We start from the raw sequence: 14,121 nt of genomic DNA, 5'->3' as shown, positions 1-14,121 counted from the left end.
AACATATTCGCATAGCTGGGGGCGAATCTGGTTCCCATGGCCGTCCCTCTTAATTGTAAGTAAAAACTCCCATCATACCAGAAAAAGTTATTTCTAAGAATGAATTCAATCCCTTCTTTCACAAAATCCTGTTCATCCCTACTCATCTGGGAACGATTCAGAAAATAGTTTACTGTCTCTAATCCTTTTGTATGCTCAATGATCGTATATAACGAACTTATGTCCGCAGTTACTAGAATATACGATTCTTGCCACGTGATGTTATTCAACTTATTCAAAATGTCTAATGTGTCTTTCAAATAAGACCAGATAGACTTCATAAAGAATTGAAGATGATAATCAAGGACCTGGGACAAATTCGATGTAATGGAATTGGTGCCTGCTACTATTGGTCTACCCGGTGGGCATATAGGATCCTTGTGGATCTTGGGGAGCGTGTACAGGACCGGAATAGATGGATTTTTGATCCAAATAAAATCCAGAGTTCCCTCGTGATATTTATCTAAAAATGCCCTTAATCTAATCGTGGTGTTATCAGTTGGATTTCCTTTTAATGACTTATAGGTCTCACTGTCATTAAGCTGTCTTTGAATTTCTTCATCATAATTGATCTTCTCCTGTATAACTACACTGCCCCCCTTGTCCGCTGGCTTTATTACTAAGTCCCTATTAGAAATAAGATTCTTTAATGCCTCTCTTTCTTTCTTATTCATATTTGGAACCCTAGGATACTTCTTTAATTTTAAATTCTGCAGATCCATATTGACCAACCTTTCAAAAGTTTCTATCATCGGTCCCTTACAATCGTATATTCTAGTAACTGCGGACGTAAGTTTGTTATATACGATCATTGAGCATACAAAAGGATTTGAGGCAGTAAACTATTTTCTGAATCGTTCCCAGATGAGTAGGGATGAACAGGATTTTGTGAAAGAAGGGATTGAATTCATTCTTAGAAATAACTTTTTCTGGTATGATGGGAGTTTTTACTTACAATTAAGAGGGACGGCCATGGGAACCAGATTCGCCCCCAGCTATGCGAATATGTTTATGGGGTGGTGGGAAGAAACTCACATTTGGAATGACCCTCATCTGGTGGCGAATCTGGTTTCCTGGCATCGTTTTATTGACGATATTTTATTTGTCTGGAAGGGTGAAGAGGCCTCCCTTGTAGACTTCTGCCAAAAGCTGAATGGAAATTTCCTTAATATCAAATTGACCTTTGAAATAAGTAAAAAAGAGGTGAACTTCCTGGATCTTAATATCTATATCCAGGAAGGACAATTGTTGACTAAAAATTATAATAAACCCACGGATTCCAATTCGCAATTGCACTGAGTTGGGAGTTTTCAAAACACAGGCACAAGCTTTAAAGTGTCAATTTTTGGAAAAGGAATATAAAGGAGATATGTTGGACACCACTATTGAGCAAGTCCAATGTATGGAGAGAGATAATCTCCTTATCCGTAGAGATAGAGAATTGAGTAAAAGACCAGATGAAAAAATGGAGGATAAGGGATTTCATACAATGGTACCTTTTATAACACAGTATAATACCCATTACAGAAAGGTAGAGAAAATTATTAACAGACATTGGTCTATATTACGGGGTGATGTGGATTTGAAAGAACATATAAAGGAAAAACCCCGTTTTATTTATAGGAGAGCCCCTTGTTTGAAGAATATGCTGGTCAGAAGTGTTACTACCAAACCAGCTGAAATTGTAAAGAACGTGAAAGGTTTTTTTAGATGTGGAACCTGTTTGGTTTGCAGGAATACCAAATGTCACTCTGCCAAAACTATGGAAGTCCAATCCCATTCAAACGGATATGTACACAGAATTGAGGAAATGATAACTTGCAATACTAAGAATTGTGTGTATCTAGTGGAATGCACCTGCGGAATACAATATATAGGGAGAATGGGGAGAAAGTTAAAAGAGAGATGGGGAGAGCATGTAAGAAACATCAGGAAGGGAGTTGAGCAACACTCCCTGTCTGCCCACTTCAAAGAAGTACATGGATGTAATGTAAATGCCATAAAATTCTTTTGTGGAATCAAAAAAATTATGGGTGATTGGAGAAAAAAAGATTCAAAAATAGAATTGGCTAAATGTGAAATGAAAATGATTTATTCCGTGGGGACCTTAACCCCGAAAGGTCTTAATAAGGACTTTGAAGTGAAATGGTTTTTAGAAGAATGAAGAAGGAAAGGGTTAAGCAAATTAAATTAAAAAAGATATGCAGAGTTCTAAGGATGTGATTTAGGTTATGTTTCAATGTTTGATATTTATATTGTTATCTTTTGAGTGATCAATATTATACTTGAGAAGGGGCATATAAAGGAGTCTGAAGCTTTATGACATAGAGTTATGCTTGTTAGATCAAAATGTGAAATTATTGTAATTTATTTTATTTGTTTTATTTTTGATGTAAATAAGATCTGTTCAGTAGATTCTCCTATCACTATTTGATTGGGTTATGCTATGTGAAATAACAGCTATTATATAGGAAGTCAATTAAGAGGACACTATTTAAGATCAGGAAAATGTTCGCCTACTATGCCTTGATAAAGATTTAATATTCGAAATGCGTTGGCAAGGAGTAGGCGACGTCAGAAGTACGTGCAGGGGAACTCTCTTCCACCCAACAACAGCGGGATCCGTGAGTGATCAAGCCGGCGGTCCGGATTCGGACATTAACATCTCCTTACGTGCCCGTTATTTTCTGAGTGGGGGTAAGAGTCCACCTTCACCTGATGGTCGTGTGTTACATGTTATTTGTTTTCATGTTTTATCGGGACGTGTGCCCATTGTTTAAATAAATGTATCAATGATTTTACACATGAGGAACTTCCCCTTTTTTTCTATATCGGAGTAAATACTGACTTCAGTAAAGGGGGAGAAACTATCCATTGGATCCAGCCATCCGTCTCTCTGTGTAAGTGCATATTTGAAAAGACATCAAATATTTATCACGGGGTGCTGCATGGTACATGTTAGATTTCACCGGTGAATAGAGAGATCATAACGAGTTTAACCACTTGGATGTCTGATAGAAATCATTCTAAGATATATTCTTTGGATGTTTCTTTCTTTTTATGATCAACAGATGGATGTGGGAATCAAGAAGATTTGATCTAAGGTGAAAACCATCATCAAGATTTACTTTCATTGACTCTTATTGACTTTTTATTGAACTGTTTATTCGGGACTTTTATTTACTTGCTGTTCTTATTAGATGATATCAATAGCGCCAACTTTGTCCTTTTCCATTATATATATGACTAAGGTACTTGTTTTTGAGCTTTATCTCTTGCTCCAGCTACAGATCTAGTCTAAGTGCCGATTACTATTGATGACGGCTTAGTATGTATGCTAGAACATGTGTTTGCAATCAAGAGCAACTGTAAAAATGTGTTTTATGTACAGTAGACATTAATTACATTAATAAATGTTTTGCCATGAATGACTATATTATTAACAGGTGACATTTAATGAATAGTTTTTGGGGGTTTTTCTGTGCGTTTTTTTGAGAGTTTATATTCCTCATATGTAAGATGTATCCTGCTGTGTCCTATCTAGAGCAGACCTACACCCATATTCAACACACATGTACCTTCGCATCAGCTCCTTGTTGGATATCAACTTGCATATACCTGCGTGCATTTTTAAAAAGAATCACATTATGTTAGTTTTGTGTGCTTTAATGAATCATGCCCTGAATGTTTGTCGAAATTGTTATGTACCAAATAATCTTTCTTGTAGAGTAAAGTCAGTTTGTCTTATGAGTCTAATCAATACCTGTTTTTATTAATTGTTGCTTATTCTTTCTTGTCCAACCTGTCTTACTCCCATTAACTCTAGCAGTAGATATTGTGTGGGATCTTTGATATATTCTATGTTTTTTGTAGGATTTTTGACCTATTGTGTGTATTAAACATAGTGGTGTAAAATAAGTTTTGCTAGAGTGCACAATTCTACATACTGTATAGCATATCCCAGATTCAGAGGTACCACAAGGCTTCCAATGAGCCAGCACTGAATTCCAGTATCTTATTACTGCTTACCTGCTTGAAACAGGAAGTGATGTTTTATAAAGATTAAAGTGGAGGTCCATCAACAAAACAACTGTGTGGATGACATAAGTTCACATTCACCGGAGGTTCAGCTTTAGACCAATGGAGACCATGAGAAATGCCAGAACCGAGTTAAGAAGAACTATGCATTGTAGCATAAGTGATGTAAATGTTACATTTTGGATGAAGTTATCCTTTAACATTACTTATGCCAGATGGAATCAGTTGAGTAACTGGTTCAGTTATAGGCAGCCAAATATACTTCAAGGGACACATGTGCGGCCATCCAACCCTCAAACGAGCTGTACATTACAATTTATTTCAAGAAAGACTAAACGGCACCAAAACGTTCTCGGCATCCCCATATCGCTAATCCCAAATTTCTCCAAAACTTCCCCCCATGCCACTCAGACTTTTCAATGTGCCCCCATGCCTCTCAGATCTCCTAACATGCCACCCCCCATGCCACTCAGATCTCCTAGCATGCCTAACATGCCACTCAGACCTCTCCACATGCCTGCCACATGAGATGACTGTATTGTATGCAACATTCAGTAAGACAGAAATATTAGTGTTTTCATGTAATACAATTTTTTATTTGCCAATAGTTAAAATGATTTTATATCATTAAGGTCACTGATGCACCTAGAATAACAGAATTAGCAATATATACCTCCAATTGCTTCACTGCTTTTGTGACCCAAAATAATGCACAGGGTGGTTTTATTAGGCTTGTCATCGGTGTCCTGGTTTTATGTTTCAGTAAAAAATAGACCTAGCAACATTGTATTTTTTCCAGAAAATCAGTCCAGTAGTGAAAGTTCCTCTTAAATATACCACTAAATGTTCTTCAATATTTATCTTATTTTGTCATAAATATATGAGAACGAAAATAAAGTAATTGAGTAACTGTAGACAAACACTTGATGTGCTGAATATAAATTTAAATTTCATAACATTTTAAATTAATCCTAATTAAACTTTAATGGTTTCTAACATTTTCTCACTTTTCTTTAATGTTTAGACAATATTGCACCAATTCCTACAAATCTGAAAGTAGCGTTGAAACCAGGACTCATCAATGTGACCTGGGACTGCAACATATCAAAGTCTATGGAGAACTACAGCTACAAAATTTTGTTACCAAAAGGTATTCAGCAACCCATTGATGTAAGCATTAACATTTGAATATTCTTTGAAACTATTTTATATAGTCCCTCAAAATAACAAGAATTCAAGTGGGTCAAATGATGACATGCACACCACACATAATAAAATATTGAAGAAATGGGGTCAGGGAGACCTGAAAAAAATTGGGCCCACAATGCAAATGCCATTTGGGGATGTCATGTGCCTATTTATTTTTACAAGTTTACTCATTTAAACAGGTAAGCATATGATTGGGTCAATCCCCAACTATAGAGTTGCAAATTTTGAATCTTCTGTTTGGAAGAGCTGGGTGGTTGAGGGTATTCTTTGCTGAATGAGGGTTAGGTGATATTCTGTGCATTGATTGCACTCATAAAGAAAAAGTAGTTTGTGCTGTGGGATGTGATAAGTAAATCAGATTCAATAGGTGGAGAGAGCACATGTATGTGGTGTTTCAAGTTTAGCAGGGTGTTGTTGACCTATATCTCCCCACATAAGCTTTGATTCTCACATGTCCTTGGAGATGGTGAATAATGGTCCTTGGCCTATACTTTCAGTGGAACACCAATGGTACCTTTTAGGCACATTTTATACTTGAAAGCAAATTTATAGGTGCAATTCTACCAATGTTTTAGGAATATCCAAATGTACAATAGTAATACTTAAGACATAACTCATGAACATGGTGGTCCTAAACTATTACTAGGAAGCATCTTTACACCATGTGCATTTCAATATGTACCTGCAATCCTTCAAATGTAGTCACAGAGAAGTGTTACTGGGACACTTGGCAAGAAGGGAATATGGGTATATCAAACTTGTCACTGAGTTCCCACTGCCCAAGGTGCTGTGTCTCTCTTTGCCCTCTAACATGGGTGCACCCAAGGAACAACATCTCTCCTTTTTGGTGTGACAGTTGTGTAGATACTCCCGTTTAGGCGCTGTCTGTGGCGAGTAAGGACACATTTGGGCACATCAGGTGCTCTCTATTTGAACCTGCTCAGAATATTCTTTGGTGCATGAGCAATAGATTGTGTTAAGTGTGCTTGTAATCTAGATTCCAGGTTGTTATATGCTCTGAGCCATCTCTGTCAGGTTCAGTATCTGGCAGCATTTGCAGGGGGGTAGAAGCAGACTGATTTGTTGATCTGTGTGGTGTTGTGTGCACATTCCTGTCTATGACCTTATGTGAGGAAATCACAAGAACTGTTAACCTAGGCTCCTTAGCTTTCTCTGAAGGGTGATATGTCTTCATATTTACAATGTGGAAATGTACATGTCCTGAGTTGGTGCATTACATGGAACTCTTTCATGACAACTCTGTGTATATACACTTCCTGAATCCCCTTCTGACCTCTCACTGCAGCTACCTTTATTCAGCACTGATATTTTGGGCTCTGCTAGTTTAGCCTGCAGAAAATATTACACAATGCCCCATCTACATTTTTGCACACCTTTGCATGTAAAGTGTTAAGACTGGCTTCTCGCCCCTATAAAACTTGTATCTATTGTTACCTTAATCTTCTCTTGAAAACACCTTATTGCCCCCTAGCCACATTTGTGTTGGAACCAAATGTTCTGGTACAGAAGAATTTACACTCCACATATTACTATTATTAGAGATGGACGGGTCCAGTTCCCCGAGAACCGAACCCACCCGAACTTTGGGTATACGAGTACCGAGCTGAGTAGTTCGGTACTCTCCCGCCCGCTCCGAATCCAAATCGAGGCCGAACATCATTGTGACATCGTCGGATCTCGTGGCTCGGTTCTCGTGATACTTCAAGATTATAAATACACGCCTCCACAGCAATCCATCGCCATTTGACAGAGGTAGAGAGCAGGGTGTATTAGAACAGGGACAGAGAATCCAATATTCTTATTCCAATTGCTGTAACCAAAATCACTAGAGAAGAGAGGAGGATAGAGGTTTATTTATTTTTTTAATATTTGGCACTCCCCAGTGCTTTTGGGGTGTCCCCCTTAATTGTGCATAAATATTTCTGGCTGTCAAAAGTCATATCTGTCAGCAGTATCTAACAAATAATTTTTAGCACTCCCCAGTGCTTTTGGAGTGTCCCCCATAATTGTGCATAAATATTTCTGGCTGTCAAAATTACTATCTGTCAGCAGTATCTAGCAAATAATTTTTAGCACTCCCCAGTGCTTTTGGAGCGTCCCCCATAATTGTGCATAAATATTTTTGGCTGTCAAAATTACTATCTGTCAGCAGTATCTACCAAATAATTTTTAGCACTCCCCAGTGCTTTTGGGGTGTCCCTCATAATTGTGCATAAATATTTCTGGCTGTCAAAAGTCATATCTGTCAGCAGTATCTTACCAAATAATTTTTACCACTACAAGTGCTTTGCGCTCATAATGGATTCAAAGCAGTCCACATATGATCAGAATGAGCAACCAGGTTCTGTCACCAGTCCTGATGTTAGTGTTCCCAGTACGTCATCTGGGCAAAGCGATGTCAAACTACACAGTGTTTCGAAATCAGTCCAAACAACAAAAACCCCAAAAAAATTTACAGTGTTGAAGCGAAAAAGAAGTGTTACTGAGCAAAAGTTAAGTGCTGATAAAAAAAAAAATGCCAACATGCCATTCTACACACGCAGTGGCAAAGAGAGAATGAGGCCTTCACCTTTGGCTATTAGTGGCAGATCCCAAAAAGTTACTGAGCCTACAATTGGTGCACAACTACTGTTACGTGTCAAAGCCGAGCTGCAAGATAACAGTGAGGCATTAGAGGATAATGTTTGCTCTGATTCACAAATGACACCAATCCCTGTGGAGAGTCCATCCAACAGTGGGATGTCTAATTGTGAGCATTCTGTTAGTGTACCCATAAAGAAGGGCCCTTTCAGCAGTTCTGCTGATGTGTACCTGAACAGCCCGAGTGTAGCCTGTGATACACAAATTGAGGATGCCACTTTAGAAATAGAAGAGGATGAGGGGGAGATTTGTGGAGGTGACCAGGGTGCTAATGAGGATGTTGATGATTATGATGCAGACAGATACCAAATTGCCTTTCTCAATTTCTATTTATATTCTAGATTATATAACGGCTGAATAGTTTTCTATTTTACTCCTAGTGGAGAGGGGATCTGATGCAGACAGATACCAAACTGCCTTTGTCCATTTCTTTGTATATTCGAATTTCTAGTTCCACAGTCTGTGCAGGCTGCTTTTTTTATATTCAACTACAAGTGGAGGGCGGGGGGGGCATAGATAGCCACCAAACTACCGTGGTCCATTTAAATTTACTTTCTAGTTCCACAGTTTGTGCAGGCTGCTTTTTTTTATATTCAACTACTAGTGGAGGGTGTAATATACACCCAAAGACGATGGCTCCCCTTTGCCTCACTGGCTCCCTTCTGTGCCTGATTCTGTCCACCCTCCCTTAGGATGTAAGCGCGTATGAGCAGGGCCTTCTTTCCTCCTGTCTCCATACCTGTTCTTCCACTCCGTCTCTACTGTATTTGCCTGCCTGGAGTTTACGAAGTATTGGTATTTTATGTTTAATGTTCTGTACTGTTTTGCCCTGTATGGTCTACTGTTTGTACTGTGTACGGCGCTGCGGAAACCATGTGGTGCCTTACAAATAAACGATAATAATAATAGTAATAGAGATGGCTACATTGCCAATAATAAAAAATGGAGGAGGTAGACAACCAGGTTTGTCTAATTTGCAGACAAGTATTCGAATGAGGGACGGCCTACCAGGGATTAAACTGTTTTTTTCATAATTGATTAGCTTTAGAATTACCTCACTTATCTAAGAAACTGGTGGAGCACTAAATTAAGTTATTTTAGACCAAAATTTTTTTATTTTTTTCAAAAATAGCAAAACAAAACCAAACAAAACCAAAACCAAAACCAAAACACGCAAGGGCGGTTTTGCAAAACCAAAACCAAAACATGAAGGTAATCCAGATATAAAAACAAAAACAAAATCAAAACACGGGGGTCAGTGACCATCTCTAACTATTATTATTATTATTATTGTTGTTCTGTACTTATAGAGTGGCAAAATGTTACCTCAACACAATCTGAGAATCGGTCACATTAGTCCCTGCCTTACAATGTAATTCCCCTACCACATAAACATAAATTTACAATTGACCTTGGATTGTGGAGGGAAACAGGAACACCTGGAGGAAACGCACAGGAATATTAGGAGAACATACAATCTCCATGCAGATATCACCCTTTCTCAAAATTGAACCCAGGGCCCCAGTGCTGTGAAGACAATAATGATAATGTTATTTTGCACAGAAATGTATAGTTATATGAGGGTTGCACATAAATAACTTGCAATCATTGAGTGGATGTCTCCTGCACTTCAAACAAAGATGTAGCTCAGAGAAATATTTGTGGTATTACAGGACTAGAGAGCAAGCATACAATTTAGACCTAAAGGAAAACAGCAACACAGATACTAAGCAATGGCAGATATATTGGCAGATGCCTATTGGATTATAATAGATGTCAGCAGATGTAAGGAGGATAATCCATACATTGCAATCTTAACCAGAATGATGGTTTATTATACAGGATAAAAATATATATAATAGAGATGTGCGTGACCCTCGTGTTTCGGTTTTGAAACTGGTTCCGGTTCTGAATTACGCTCGTATTTCGGCTTTGCTACCAGTTTTGCTAAAAAAATGCAAAAGGTTTTGGTTTTGTAAAATAGGTAAAACAGTGTCATTTTGAGCTGTTTTTGCTCCTATATTTCTATTTATAGCATTAACATTCATTTCCAGTCATTTCCATTCTATTTTCTAATGATCCCTTCACAACTGTCCCAATTTTCACCAATTTTGGCCAAAGTCTGCAGCGAGCTATATTAATGAAGGATTTTGTAACTTTGCCATCATTGGACTTGCTTTCTCCGATTCAAGTAAAAAAATAATAAACTGCATAGTGTTGATATCTCCCTTTCATTGCACCAAAAACTCCTTAGCATGTTCAGACTTACTATTAATGTAATTGAATAAATAAATAACCAAATGAACACCAATGAAAATTTGGCAAAAGGTCACAGATTTCATTTAAGCAAAAATGGTGGCGGAGAGAGCAATGTGAGACAGCTAACAACTAATAGCAAAACCAAACAGTGGAAGGTCAAATTGCCATTACACCACTTTGTCCCAGGATATAACCCTTTATGATGTTACGGCTTCCTAGTACTGTTGTTAGCTTTTAGAATAAGTAGGAGAGATCTTCACCTATAGCAGCCGCCTTTCAAGTAGAGTTGGATGCACTCACAGTTATTCTGATGCTCCCAGGACTTAACTCAGCGTAGTAAAAGCTTATGAGCTGGAACCGGTAGCACGGAGATAGGAGAAATGAGCCCAAGAGTACGCCCCACACGTCTACCCAGGAGGCAGCTATAATTTCATTACAGACGCGCCCCACGGCTATCTGTTACTAGCTGGGATGCAGCGGGAGTGTGAGGCGTCCCTGTTGCTCTGTTGTCAGAATTCATATTATGATTCATAGGTGTGCCCCCAGTTCATATTATGTGTCATAGTTGTGCCCCCAGTTCCTATGATCCCTCATACTTAACCGCATTCAGCATCCTTCATTCTGCGGGAGCTGCTTCACTAAAGCAGCCAAAGAGGACGAAAACGGAGCTGCTGCGCATTAGTTTCGGCCATCTTCGGCAGCTTTAGTAAGACAGCATCGGTTGTCCGGCGTGCCAGACAAAAATGGTCCGCATACCACATATGGCACGCGTTCCGGGGGTTGCCAACCCCTGGACTAGACAAATGTGTCCGCTTTATCTACTGCCTCTGCACCAGATTTAGTAACGTATATGAGTGTACCAGTTTTGGCTTCTCAGTTAGCCCAGTGATGCAGTATATGTTCCATTACTTTCTGAATTGGAGCCAGCTGTCAGCAATGTTTTCATCAAAGATGAGAGGATCAATGCGGAGATGTAGATGTGGGTGTAGAAAAACTAGATTGACAACTTTCAGGAGCGAGAGAAAACGTGTTTACTCAGTATGACATACATAACTAGAATGCAGAACAGAGAACAGAACTTCCCAGCATCGCCGCTGACCTCGTTTCCTACCAGACACTGGCAGGTCATATATTTACAAGCAGAAGATTCCTTTTGTGAATTTGGGAAAGACATTTCAAAGACCTGCTATACTCCAGCATACACATTTTGACCACATTTGTGTAAACATTTTCTTGGAACATGGGCTGCTGCCAGGTCTAGTGTTAAGGTTTAGGTGAGGATCATATTTGGCATTTGGTCTAATATTAGGGCTATCTAAGGATTAGTGTTATTAGTTATTATTAAGGGTGTGCACTGGCCACTTTTAGTGTTTTGTGTTTTGGGTTTTGGGTTCTGATTAGCTTGAGGTTTTGGGTTCTGATTTGTTTTGCCAAAACAGCTGACGAAAGGTTTTGGTTCTGATTTAGGGTTTTGGGTTCTGATTTATTTTTAAAAAAGCATAAAAAGGGTTAAAATCAAGTTTTCTGTTTATTTTTCACTCCTACGCTATTATTAACCTCAATAACATTCAATAACAATCATTTCCACTAATTTCCAGTCTATTCGGAACACCTCACGATATTGATTTTAGGTTCAATATTTGATTTTTTTTGGTACAGCAGTAACAGTGAACATAGTTTGGAATTGCAGTACCTATTTTTTGGTACAGCAGCAACAGTGAACGTAGTTTGGAATTGCAGTACCTATTTTTGGGTACAGCAGCAACAGTGAATGTAGTTTAATATCTGATATGCATCTATGTGGACTGCGTAGTGGAGTGGCCCCGTTACCCAATTTGGTACCGGGGCCACAATATAAATCCCTCAACTGGTCTGAATTCCACTGCTCAGCTATCTGGACTGCGTAGTGGAGTGGCCCCGGTACCCAATTTGGTACCGGGCCCACAATATATCACCCTCAACTGGTCTGCATTCCACTGCACATATGGCTGCTCCTACATCCTCTGCAGCATATAGAGGGTGTAGTTCGAGCGCGTCACTACCTCTTGTTTTTGACGACCATGGTACAGAGCATTCATCATTGAGATCCCAGACAGACAGCGTGGAAGTGTTATTTGTTGACTTTGTGAACAAAAAAACTGTCCCTGTTGCAAATCTTTGTGCAATGAAGAGTGACTTTTACATTTAAAGGCTCAAGCTTTCAAGTGTAGTGTTTATAACATCATTACACCAACAGGTAAAAATCCTTTAAATTGGGATAATGGAGCCACAAAGGAAATTGCACATATGTAATGCCCGCACAATGTTACTGGCGTTGTCTGACACCACAAATCCCCAGGAGAGTCTAAGTGGGTTAAGCCACTGAGAGATTATTTGCCTCAGTTTCTGGACTGATGCACCACTGGACTCAGCAAGGACAGAGCACTGGACTGATGCACCACTGGACTCAGCAAGGACAGAGCACTGGACTGATGCACCACTGGACTCAGCAAGGACAGAGCACTGGACTGATGCACCACTGGACTCAGCAGGGCAGAGCACTGGCCAAAGCACCACTGGACTCAGCAGGACAGAGCACTGGCAAAAGCACCAGTGGACTCAGCAGGACAGAGCACAGCACAGCACAGCACGAGAAATAGCAGGACAGAGGACCACCTAACACACCCTCCATCTTCCCTGATCAATGCCCGAGTGAAGATGGCGGCGGCAAGTGGGGAATTTAAAGATTCCGAGTATCGCGAGATCTGACAGCGGGATTATGACTCAGAGCCTCGTTTTAAGTTTCGGAAGTGGTCGGATCTGACTCGGATCCGCAATGTTCGGGGGGGCTCGGATTCCAGGAATCCGAGTGCGCTCATCCTTAGTTATTATTCTTTTTTCTTCTTTACATTTTATTTGATCCAAGAGACCTTGGCCAATAAATCTGCCCACTATGAATCCAGGCATACCTTGCCTTTTTAAAACATCAAAGTGCTGAGACAGAAGCTCTCTTATTACTCTTTATGACTTATGCCATGAAGGACCCTATGCTAAAATGTATACCTGTTTGCTACCTGTCATGAGGGGCGGTGGAAAATGCCTCCTTTGCATATTAAATAATTGCCCTGTCAATGTATAAACACTGCAGCCAACATACTTTAATCATTTTTTTTAAATAATTTGTTTACAAACTGTCTTGTTGAGTTTAAAGCAATTATTTTATTTATAAAAACCAGAGAGATTCACAGAGACTCACACATACACACATATGCACGCACCCAAAACTGTCACTAGAATGAGAGAACTCAGAAAGTTGAGAAAACAAAGATTTTACTTAGCTTCCATTTTGATAGGAAACAAGAAGACAGAGGGCATATCTATGTGCTAACACTCAAAGAAGTCCACATAGTACATGATTTAACCCCTGAGTCGAGAACGTATTATCTTCTCACAATATCTCTGGGTCAGCATCAACTGCTCAGTTTAAAATGTATATGTTTAATGATAATAAGCTTTGCTTATAACACCCTAGCAACATTTGCAAGTAATCATACACTGCCAGCATGCTTCTTGGTTTATGCCTTAAAGGTGTTGCATGAAGTTTTATTAGCTCATGCTGTCACACATATACATTCAACATCTAGACTTAAACCAGGTAATTTCACAAACCCAAGGCAATGACAGAGAAAATATGTGGTATTTATTTAACTTGTTGATCATGTTGACTCATTATATTAAATTAATGTTCCATGTACATATATTGTATGCATGCTGAGCACTTTGCAACTTGAGGTACAAAAGGACTATCATTAAAAATGCACACATCCCCTAATAAATAATAAATAGGCAGCCTGTTCACACTGCAGCCCATTCAAACCAAGGATACTCTTGCAGTCAACTCCCATTTCGCTTGTGTAAATATTTTACTTGCAAAAC

At 39.1% G+C, this 14,121-nt stretch overlaps 1 protein-coding gene across 4 annotated transcripts in view; it reads left to right on the top strand.

Moving 5' to 3' along the window:
* The window catches only part of LOC142139147 (granulocyte-macrophage colony-stimulating factor receptor subunit alpha-like), a 122,217-nt gene that overhangs the window by 42,944 nt on the left and 65,152 nt on the right, over positions 1–14,121 (top strand). For all 4 annotated transcript variants that reach the window (XM_075196501.1, XM_075196502.1, XM_075196503.1 and 1 more), the window contains one exon: positions 5,102–5,247. In XM_075196501.1, the coding sequence (XP_075052602.1) occupies positions 5,102–5,247 (146 nt within the window). The remainder of the gene's footprint in view (positions 1–5,101; positions 5,248–14,121) is intronic.

Source organism: Mixophyes fleayi, chromosome 2 (assembly GCF_038048845.1).
Source record: "Mixophyes fleayi isolate aMixFle1 chromosome 2, aMixFle1.hap1, whole genome shotgun sequence".
Lineage (NCBI taxonomy): Eukaryota > Metazoa > Chordata > Amphibia > Anura > Limnodynastidae > Mixophyes > Mixophyes fleayi.
The sequence above is the reverse complement of the archived record's forward strand: the minus strand, read 5'-3'. Positions and strand labels throughout refer to the sequence as shown.